We start from the raw sequence: 11,785 nt of genomic DNA, 5'->3' as shown, positions 1-11,785 counted from the left end.
GTTAGCTCATGCTAGCCTGGTATTTACTTAAATAATCCAACTTATTTCTATGATCTTTCTCTCAAATCCATCAGAATTACCTTTAAATAATTTGAAAACTACATAATAATAAAAATTAGAAAAAATATATATAGTTCAGTTGAACTAGTTTTTATGAAATTTGGTAAAAAAAAAAACTATATAACTATAAAAACTTGTTTACATGAATCTGGTCTTATAATTTGACCTGATGTGCAGAAATAATAAATAATAAAATTCACAATATATTTTTTAGTTTTATAATGTCACTTCCACTGGCCATAAAGGTTCCAGAAAAGGCCTCGAAAAGACCCACGGACCGCCACTTGATAATTACAGTTGTAGCTTGTTTTCCGGCTCCTGACACATTTTATCAGTGAGCCAAGGAGCAGAAATGGCTCTTTTGATCATAAAGGTTGCAGACCCCTGTGTTAGGTTAACGTCGTCATGTTTATGTCCAACACGGGTCGTCCCACCTTGTCCAGGACTCATGACACAGTGCTAATGTGTGCATGACGTCACTCACGCAAAGTAACCACACAAGGATGAGCTAATCTAGGCTAAACGTTTCACCTCACATTTTTTCATTAAGTTAGTTTCTCTGGTTCAAAGCGTCCTGAACGCAACAGATCGCACAGATTTAGAGCTCTGACATAAAGAAGAGGACATCTTGATCATAAGGTTCAGCTTCACGGTGAGAACAGACAAGGTCACAGCAAAAAACCTGCATCTTTCTAAACTTGACTCTTATTTTGAGACAAAGTACATCCTCTCCTGGCGAGTCTTCAGAAAAATCATGAACGCTGGGTTTCATTTATCTGGCAGCTCTTCAAAGCTACCATCTCTTCAACTTCACACAGTTAATAGAAGTGTTTTGGTAAAAAATAAAATAAGGTGGCAGCAGAAGCTTGGCAGCTGTGAAGAAAGAAACTATTCTTCTTCTCTGGATGATAGTCGTTTTGGGAGAGGAAGGAAATCCATCTGCTGGCTTCACGCAGAGAGAATGGCAGAAATACAAAGATGGTSTGATTGTGAAGAAGTAAGAATCACGAAGTGAGACAGGAAAGAGTTTATYAATATGAATCGATCTCAACAGGATGCTGGTATACATATAATAACTGGATGAATTACGTCGCTGCTTTGAATGAACCCATTCCTTTATTAGAATGTGACTAAACTGTAAATCTAGTGAACGATTCACCTCCTCACATAAACACTTTGCTAATTTAGCACTGCTCAGATCATACATTACAACATAAATATGTTTTTACATGAGCTGCTGTTTCATACAAAGTCTAAAAACCACAGCATGAGGGGATGCTGGGAAAGTCAGGTGTTTGTGCTGTGTCAGGTGGAAACAAAAACAATCATGACTGGTTATTAATAAGCAATWCTAAGACTTAACTGGAGTTTAGCTCCAATCTAACAAACCCCGACAGGAAAAGCATCGATGTGTATAAAAAAAAATAAACCTAAACGAGAAGACAGTTTTAAAATTTATTCATTTTTAACTTCTTATATTCAAACATAACTTCTTGTTGCTTTTTTTATTGAGCTGCAGGTTTTTTTCAGATTATAAATGAAATTAATGATTTATTTTCCGGCTTCATTCAGTTCAGTTCTGAAAGATAACTCCAGTTTAATAGTTCTGTTATCTTTTATTGTTTCTGCAGACTGTGGTGTTGGACTGAATAAACTGAGGACGATGAGATGTTGATCAGTAAAAGATTAATATATATTGAGACGTATCCTCTTGTGCTGAATAATTTTAGTCTATAATTAACTTCTGGGACTGCTTTTTGTAGATTTTACTAGTTTTCATTTCCTGCTGCCATGAAAACCAGGCAAATCAAATAAACTATTTCACCTTGAAACAGTAAAAAATGATTACAACTTCTAGATGTAGAGCTTAAACTCTGCATGATAAATAGGGTGATCGGACATGTTTATTCCTTCAATAAATGATATTTAATCATTTTTTTGTTAATTTATTAATTTTTTTGTAAAAAGTAGAAAATTTTGGGTGTTTAAGCTAATAGTCCAAGCCTTTCTTTAGCACCTTGTCACTTTCACTCGTATCTTTATTTTTGCAGGTTTGAAAAGGGGAGGATCTACTCCTACATCGGAGAGGTGGTGGTGTCCGTTAACCCTTACCGTGCCATGAACGTTTACGGCCGGGACACCATCGAACAGTATAAAGGCCGTGAGCTGTACGAGAGGCCGCCCCACCTCTTCGCCATCGCCGACGCTGCTTACAAAGCCATGAAGAGGCGGAACAAAGACACCTGTATTGTCATCTCAGGTAACACAAGAACACCCGCCCCCCACTSTGCAGGAAAGAAGCTCAAACAACGGTTTTAACTGTCCCAGTTAATAGATGCTTTCTCTTTTTTTATTCTTTGAAATTGTCAAAAATGAATGTTTTGTTTGGTCACAAGCTGCATGATWGAAAACAAACGGAGGAAGAAGCTCCTCTTAGTGGTCATCACAGGAACTGAGACCTTCAAAAGCCTGAGCCCACGTCGTCTCAGGCAAATAATGTCTTCCTGTACATATTACAGTATTAAAGAACAAAACCAAGAAATCACAGCTTTGATTCAGTAGAACCAGCAGGCAGGGTTTGGTTACGGGTCGGGGCCGACAGCGTCAGAGGTTTTTTTTTTTTAAAGGTTCAGATCATAAACAAATCATTTGAGAAGAAAAATGTAAAACGTCTTAACTAGTAAATGTTACCGCTTGTGCTGTGGCAGCTTCATTTGCAAGGCATGCAAACCATCAACGCCAAATAAAATTTATGGTTTTTCTTTCTTTTTCTTTTTTTTTATCGCAGGGGAAAGTGGTGCGGGGAAGACCGAGGCCAGCAAGTACATAATGCAATACATAGCTGCTATTACCAATCCTAATCAGKGGGCTGAAGTTGAAAGGTGAGCTGCTGTTCTTCACACAAAGAGCAAATATTAACAGAGAGGGAGGAGAGAGTTTTATTTGTTTTGTTGGACTGGACTCATAAAATCCTCCTCGAGGGTTTCAGATACTTTCTTTTTTTTACTTTTCATATTATATTATTTGAGCTTTACATGTATATTTTTTATAATCTTGGTGTCAGGGTGAAATAATCCTATTTAAAGTATTAATATCACTACTTGTAATACAACACTCCGGATAATGATGGGTTGTAGTTACTTCTCAGGAAAGTGTCGTCATTGTCTCAGGTAACTGAGCAGGTGTGTGRTTCTGTGGCGATATGACAGAACAATTTGTTCTATATTCTGCAGCTTAATCACCTGGATATATAGATTAAAGAATACAATGAGATAAACTTTATGAAAAGTAAATAAATTGGGGGTCAGTTAGAGAAGAGTAGTGAAGGCCGACAGGTGAGAGCAGGTAAATACTGTGAGCCATATGAACAATAAATATGCAAAACAGTTTTTTATCTGCAAACTAACATAACAAACAAGATAAAGGTTATTATAACGTGAGTTTAWACATATGTAGGTCTTGACCTAATTTAATGTTGATGTGGGAGAAAAARACATTGAATACACTTGATTTTTATGATAAAATAATTTAAAACATTTCCATTATTAGTCACAGCTGTCAGTGGCTGAACTTWATTTTCTCTTAAAAGGAAAAAGTGTTTTGTGTAAATTTATTCATCAAACCTCGACCCTGGAGCAACCAGTTTGAGTTTTGTTTTTTAATGCTAACTCMGTGGAACTGAAATGTTTATTTACATCCTTCTGTTGCTCCGCAGAGTCAAAAACATGCTGCTAAAATCCAACTGCGTCCTGGAAGCCTTCGGCAACGCCAAAACCAACCGCAACGACAACTCCAGCCGCTTCGGCAAGTACATGGACATCAACTTCGACTTCAAYGGGGATCCCATCGGGGGCCACATCAACAACTACCTGCTGGAGAAGGTGAGGTGGCGCCGGATCCAGTTCAGACTGTTCCTAACAAACTGAAGGGAATTTTGCGACTCATTAACTGAGTTTTAGATACTTTAATCTTTTCTGTAACTCACTTCCTTGCGTTAGAGGATGACATCATATCCGGGGTGGGGCTATATCTATGCTGTAAAAACCTTTCATATGTGTGTAAATAAACACTCAAGTCTGAGAACTGGACCYTTTTCCTCYGTGGTGGGCACCAGCCCGCTAAAGTGCAAATCRGCTAATTGCGGACCTAAATATTTCATTTGCACTTTAGCGGTTTTACCAATTTTTATAATTCATAAGCAGATTTGCGCTTTCTAAAATTAAAATGCAGTACCACTAATAAKTAATTATCTATCAGTCATRATTATCTTGAACAGCAGAAGGTATGGCTGTCAATGACTCACAACACACATGATKTATACAACAGCGCCCCTCCCAGATAAACACTTATTGAGAAGGTATACATCTTTGTGGACTGTTGCATTCAGCCACGGTTCTCATTTCCCACAATGCTTTATGTCTGCTTACGTTGCAGGAAGGCAATAGCAAAAACAGTAAACATTTGTAATCCATACTAAAATTTTGTATGTATTGATTTATTTTGCTTTACAATCGGAGCTCCTTTTTAAAAAAAAGTTTAAACGCTGGAGCTCAAAAGCGATCGGCAAACAGTGTTAGACTCAGAAATGATTTAAAGATGTTATCCTGGTGAAGACTGACATCTAGTGGTCAACTGGCGCAACTACATGGAAAACGTCCTAATCCAGGTAGAAAAAAATCAAAAAGAAAAAATAAGTAGGTCCTCTGGATGGGTTCTTCTTTAGTGAAACGTTTCGTCTCTCCTTCAAGAGACTTCTTCAGTCTGATGAGTTTCAGGTGAACTGGAAATCTTAATCCAATGGAAACATGAAAAACTTTAAAATCCAAGCTCTTATTTTGAAGGGAGGATACTAGTTTCCTGTTCCCTGTGCTTTTGTTTCCTGTCAGTCCATCGTGRACCCAAAATGCATCGCTTCAMTTTTCCAATAAACAGTTTTAAAATTACGTTATTGATGCTTCTTTAATGAAAAATCTACAACAAACAAAAGAAAAAGACAAAGAAGCAGCCAAACTAGCAATCCTCAACAACTTTTTAAAGAAGCAGCCAAACTAGCAATCCTCAACAACTTTTTAAAGAAGCAGCCGAACTAGCAAGCCTCAACAACTTTTTAAAGAAGCAGCCGAACTAGCAAGCCTCAACAACGTTTTAATTTTTACACCATGAGCCAAAGTTCTGTTTCAGGAAGTCACATCCCCAGCAATCGGCGGTTGTAGGATTAATCTGTACAAGGGTTCATACACCGCTAGTTGGCAGTGTTGTGCATAAATTGTACATGAATTGTCAGCTAGTAATTGTCAAATTGAACTTGTGCTTTAAAATTAGCGTCGGCTAATTTTTCTATGACATAAGTGTTTTTGAAGTTGCGGACCTAAATATTTTCATAAACGCTTTAGAAATTGCGGAGCTAATTTTTGGATTAGCGCTGCCCACCACTGGTTTTCCTGCACCTGATTTGAGTCCCATGAATATTTCTTTCAAAATAAAGTGTAGTTTTATTTATTGTCTTTATATTTATTACGTGAATCGTTTTTTGCTGCAGATTTTTGTTTCTATATAAATGAATTCAGAATATTCACCTCATGTTTCTGAGCAGGAAACTAACATTATGTTTTTCCTGCTTTTCTAATTTTCCCAACAGTCCAGGGTCATTTTTCAACAGGAAGGGGAGAGGAGCTTCCATTCATTCTACCAGGTAAATAAAAGTTTCTGTGCACCTGTGTCATTTGCCTACGAGCTTTTGTTTTGTTTGCAAAAGGTTTCCTGGTGTTAGATCTGTGGTGCGATCGGGGACCTGTTTATTATTATTTTTTTATTTCAAGGTTTCTGCTTTGTCACACACAAGTTTACATATGTACAAACAGATGAAAGGATTGTGTTGCAGCAGTTTGTGCCGTCATCAGCTGCAGCCAACAAAGATATAAAACCTGCTTTAATAATAAATTTAAAGAGCAGTGATGTCATAAACAAAAAAAAAAATCCTGTGTTTTTCACCACCAGCTGCTCAGAGGAGCTCCTGATTCCCTCTTACGCTCTCTTCATATCAAAAAAGAACCAACTGCCTACAACTACATCAAAGTCGGAGGGCAGATTAAGGTAACTCACTGCGCTTCTTAGAAAAACATTTCAATATGGCCCTCTTCTGTACGTCGCTGTTGTTGTTGTTTTGTTGTTTTTTTTTTGCATGAGATTAATGAGTCGGAACAAAAACATGGGAACAAAATCACTTGACAGCAACAAATTAGCTGACATCATGGAGCACAATGCAAGCAAACAGCTGAGGCGCTGGTTCTCTGCTGCGTGTGTCCAAGCAACTCATGTTTTTGTTCTAACGAGGCAGCGCTGTTCAGTACCAGCCTGTGATTTAATTAACTGCTGAACAGAAAATCTGCCTGCAGGACCTGAGAGGACAGAGCATACTAACTTTTATATTAGCTTCAACAGCCTGTTGATCGTTAAATATCGTTAAAATTATATTTAGTTGCCTTTTTTTGCTTTTTAAATTGCTTTTATTTCTCTTTTTTTCAGTCATCCATCAACGACAACGCTGATTTCAAAGCTGTGGCTGATGCCATGAAAGTGATTGGTTTCACAGCAGACGAGGTTCAGACGGTTTACAAGATCCTGGCCACCATCCTACATCTGGTAAACACCCTGTAAAACACAACTCCTGCTCCGTACTTATTAAAAAAATTAAATAAAAGCCTTTGTTACTCAAAAAGAGGGAAGTTCTGGATAGATTAAAACGATTAAATGAAACTTGGCCACAGGTGTAGATATTTTCAGTAAAACCTGCTGTGAAGTCGCTGAAGCAGAAACTCTCAGTTGAACAAAAAACAGGGACAATAATATCAAACAAACCAACATTTTCTAGAAATGTGTTAGAAATAAGATGTTATTCAATTTTCAATTTTTTTCAATTCAATTTTTTTTTCATTTCATTAAAAATAAAATAACTATGGTATATACAATAGAAACTAAGAGAATAGACAAATCAAAATAAAATGAAAGGTAGCAGAAGAAGAATAAACCTTATGTCTGCCCTTTTTATCCCCAGTATATATTCAAGGAAAAGATAATTTACAAAACAATACTAAATAAAAATAAAGATAAAAACATCAACTCAAAAAAACAATTCAAATAGCTTCACATTTTGCTCTTTCATATACCTTCAGAAAACTAGCCTTTATATACAGTATCTCTTAAATATATATACAGTATATAGATCTAGCATTTTTAAGATCATCCTCCAGACCATTTCATAATCCTATATCCTGGATTAAAATACATCTTTCTCTCAAACAAGTACGAAAATATGGCTTCACAAACATTTCCATCCCCTTCAATAACATTTTAAGAGTCTAAGCCCAGATAGGAGGTCTGCTGAGATGGTCTGTGGGGGTTTAGAAATCGTCGGTGTGTGCAAAATAAACACACTAAGAACTTGTAAATGAGGCTTTTGCATAGAGAAGTACAGTCAATACATTCAGTACGCTCGTGTTAGAGGCTGGAAAACCTTTATTTAAAACACCAGCAAATTATTTCTGCTGAAGTTCGACATTTTGGATAAAAATTAAGTTTTTTTCAATTTATATTATTTTTTTTGATTTTTTTGTACTCTGCAAAAAATGTCCACGTAACCAAGTTTTAAATCTTACATCAGCCAAAAAGTCTTTTTGATCTTGTTTTCAGACTGATTTACTAAACAAGAACTGATTGTGTAAGAATAATAATCTTGTTTTCAGAATGTGTAAGATTATTTGTCTTGTTAGTTTGACAATTTGACTCAAATTAAGTCAAAAATTTCTGCCAGTGGAGTAAGAAAATTTTACTTGGTAAGATTCTTGAAATACTTGATTTGACTCAATTTTTGTCTTATTTAGAGTTTCTTACCAAATAAAATTTTCAAGATTATTATTCTTACACAGTCAGTTCTTGTTTAGTAAATCAGTCTCAAAACAAGATCAAAAAGTATTGTTGAAGAAATTACCAGCTATATTACATATATATGAACGATATTCGTGGGATTTCTGACCCTTTTTTTGTTTTTGTTTTCTAACAGGGCAATCTGAAGTTCGGAGTGGACGGTGACATCACCCTGATAGAAAACACACAGCTGGTGTCTGTGATCAGGGAGCTGCTTTCCACCAAAGAGGACAGCGTAGAGAAAGCTCTGCTTTACCGCACGGTCGCCACGGGCCGAGACGTCATCGAGAAGCAGCACACGGCTCAGGAGGCCGGCTACGGGCGAGACGCTCTGGCCAAGGTTGTTCCTGACGTCATTTCTGCACCTGAACAACAACAAATATCAGCTGCTGCCTTTTATTCATAACTTAGTGGTGGTTTAAACTCCACCCGCGGTGGTTTAAACTCCATCCGTGGTGGTTTAAACTCCACTCGCGTTGGTTTAAACTCCACCCGCGGTGGTTTAAACTCCACCCGCGGTGGTTTAAACTCCACCCGCAGTGGTTTAAACTCCACCCGTGGTGGTTTAAACTCCACCCGTGGTGGTTTAAACTCCACTCGCATTGGTTTAAACTCCACCCGCGATGGTTTAAACTCCACTCGCGTTGGTTTAAACTCCACCCGCGTTGGTTTAAACTCCACTCGCGGTGGTTTAAACTCCACTCGCGTTGGTTTAAACTCCACTCGCGTTGGTTTAAACTCCACTCGCGGTGGTTTAAACTCCACTCGCGGTGGTTTGAACTCCACCCGCGGTGGTTTAAATTCCACTCGCGGTGGTTTAAATTCCACTCGCGGTGGTTTAAACTCCACCTCCGGTGGTTTAAACTCCACTCGCGGTGGTTTAAACTCCACTCGCGGTGGTTTAAACTCCACTCGCGGTGGTTTAAACTCCACCTGCGGTGGTTTAAACTCCACTTGCGGTGGTTCCGGTTTGAACGCGTCGTGACTCCAGCAAACTTTTCTCCTCTCCTCAGGCCATGTACGAGCGCTTGTTCTGCTGGATCGTCGGACGCATCAATGACATCATCGAGGTGAAAAACTACGATGCCAGAGTCCACGGGAAGAACACGGTCATTGGGGTTTTGGACATCTATGGCTTTGAAATTTTCCAGAACAACAGGTCATTTTAAAATAAAATGTTTATACTTTTTCAGATGTTAAACTTTTATTTCGTTCTGTAACATCTAATTAAATGTTTTCCTCTTTTTTTTAATAAAGTTTTGAGCAGTTTTGTATCAACTACTGTAATGAAAAGCTGCAGCAGCTCTTCATCCAGCTGGTTCTGAAGCAGGAGCAGGAGGAGTATCAGAGGGAAGGCATCCCCTGGAAACATGTATGATGGTTTTTTATTTTTTATATTTTTCAAAATTAAATTATTCTAGTTTAGTAGATAAACCTTTGTTTCTACGAAGTAAAATAGGAAAATTGTAACATTTCTGTTTATTTAGTGTATCTGCAGCTGATTTTTCTCAGATTTTTTCCACTTTTATGGTTCAAATGTTGATGAGGCTCTGTTTGCCATAAAACTTTAACTTCAAGTCAGCTAAACTCATAAAAAGCACATAAAAAGTTCCTTTTTCGGACTTTAAAGAGGTTTTTATGACCTCTTTTGGTTTTTCTACGTTTCAGAAGTAGACTTTGAAATCCTGCTTTTTATTTTTTTAGATTGATTACTTCAACAATCAGATCATCGTGGACTTGGTGGAGCAGCAGCACAAAGGCATCTTCTCTGTTCTGGACGAAGCCTGCATGAACGTGGGCAAAGTCACAGACGAGGTTTTCCTCCAAGGGCTCAACACCAAGCTGGCGAAGCACCCCCACTTCACCAGCCGCAAGGTGAGGATGAGAAAAGGCGGCACCGATAGCTGCGTGACGTTTGTGCATAGTATGTTCAAGGTTTGACCAATTTACCGATGCGTTTCCGTGTTTCGGAACATAACGAATGCAGGTCAGATTGATCAGAACAAGCCTAAAATGAAACTGAAGCTGGCTGGATGTGTTTGTGGTAACCTGAGAGCAGCAGACAGCAACTTTCACTCTGCATTAAGCAGCTCTTAGTGCTGGAAGTGGAGACTGAGTCTGATCCTGTTAGGGTCAATAATCAGGAAGCCTTACAGTCTAATTCACTCTAATGGGCTGTTCAGACTGTTTTAAGCCAATTAAATTTACAGTCATCAGTGTTCAGAGACCAGACGGCTTGGGTGAGATCAAACTCGCTCACCTTCACTGATCCGGGCTCAGTGTGTGACATTTATAAGGTTCTTTGGAGCAGCTGGTTTCTAACCACAGCTGTTTTAATCTGCAGTTCTCGCTCTGAGCACTAGAGGGCGCCGAGTGTCAGAGAAAGAGTCCACAAGCGACTGATTCAACACTTTGCACGAGTGATGTCACTGCCAGCCTATAGGAGCGTGTTTAGCTGCTGGTGGCAAGAAGCGCAGGAAACATTTTTATGTATTTATGAGGAGAGCCGTGCAAAAAAAAAGAACAAAACTCAGAGGAGGGGAACGAACAGGATGGGTTCTGCGATGCAGTGAGAAAAGCTCGATCAGCTGTATGTAGAGATCTGTGCGCTTGTAGGGAATCTGTGGATGAAAATGCAGACGGCAACAGGCTACAAAGTGATGCACCGTGTCAGAAAGTGTTCAGGGTTCTTCCTGCACACACAGTCAGCTGAGTGAAAGTGCTTCTAATGACAGGAAGCTGTGAATCCAGCAGGGCTGAGGCACAGGTTGTGCTGCAGGCTGTATTGACCTGTGAAGCTTCCTTTCCTCCTTTCATTCAGGAGTCGATATCCTCCTCAGTCCTCGCTGCTCTCTGACCTGCTCTTCCTGCTCCAGACTTTTTTTTAAAATTTATTTAACTTTCAAAGACGTAGATGGCTTCAGTGTACGGTAATCCTCCTGCTGCTTCCTGGAACTGATACCAGCCCAAATCAATCGGCAAAAACTTTTTCCTTTCATGTGCCGTCTGCGGTCCTACTGCCAGGCAATGTAAACATAAAAGATTTATTTTGTTGTTGTTAGGAAATGGCCTGAATGTCTTTAAAGCTTTTAGTAAAAAGCAATCGGGCAGTTAAGCTTTTATATGGCTAAACTTTAAAAACTACTTTTCTTTTACTTATTAGTTTTTTCTTACAGTATACTACGCTACTTTGTAATTTAACTGAAGATTATGGAATTTAGTCAAAATGACTCGAACACATTTTCATATTCCTGTCTTTAAAAGCTACATTTTTATATCTGAATCATTCTGATATAAGCAGATCCAGAGAGATGACTTAATTTGTCTTCTTGGTTATGTCAATAAAAACATGTTGGAAACTTCCTGTATCAAGCTGAAAGCTAACTGATTGTTTAGACACAAGTTTATCACAGAAAGTAAAAGAGTCAAATGGAGGAAAAATGAGGAACTAAGTGCGGTCGCAGGGGCATTTAAAAGACGCTATTCTTGAGTAAATGACGCATTAATATTTGGTCTGAATCCTAATTTTATGTAACTTTAATGAGAATTTTTTGAAGCCATTATAAATGGGAAACCTCTAATAGTGTTTGGATGTTGAGATTTCCCAGCTGGAAAGAAACAAAAGCTTTGTTAGATCACAGGATAAATCCCAAAAGTTAAAGGCTTTTTTCCTCAAAATCCTTTTATTTTTTGCTCAAAAAACTGCTTCAATTTTGTTTAAAGATTATATTTCAGACAGTTCTTCCAAATGATACATTGATAATTCTTTATATTTTGATAAAATGCAATTTTTGCAAAAATT

The 11,785-nt window shown here is 38.1% G+C and overlaps 1 protein-coding gene across 1 annotated transcript in view; it reads left to right on the top strand.

The window, feature by feature from the left end:
* Positions 1-11,785, top strand: part of myo1d (myosin 1D) — a gene marked incomplete in the record, with an annotated part of 90,283 nt that overhangs the window by 19,514 nt on the left and 58,984 nt on the right. Inside the window, 10 exon segments of the mRNA XM_014014732.1 lie at positions 2,112-2,320; positions 2,849-2,942; positions 3,776-3,941; positions 5,699-5,752; positions 6,058-6,153; positions 6,586-6,702; positions 8,120-8,323; positions 8,997-9,142; positions 9,241-9,355; positions 9,688-9,858. Coding sequence (XP_013870186.1) covers positions 2,112-2,320; positions 2,849-2,942; positions 3,776-3,941; positions 5,699-5,752; positions 6,058-6,153; positions 6,586-6,702; positions 8,120-8,323; positions 8,997-9,142; positions 9,241-9,355; positions 9,688-9,858 — 1,372 coding nt within the window.

The sequence above is a fragment of the Austrofundulus limnaeus genome, unplaced genomic scaffold (assembly GCF_001266775.1).
Source record: "Austrofundulus limnaeus strain Quisiro unplaced genomic scaffold, Austrofundulus_limnaeus-1.0 Scaffold119, whole genome shotgun sequence".
NCBI lineage: Eukaryota > Metazoa > Chordata > Actinopteri > Cyprinodontiformes > Rivulidae > Austrofundulus > Austrofundulus limnaeus.
This window is presented reverse-complemented; position numbering and strand designations above follow the sequence as displayed.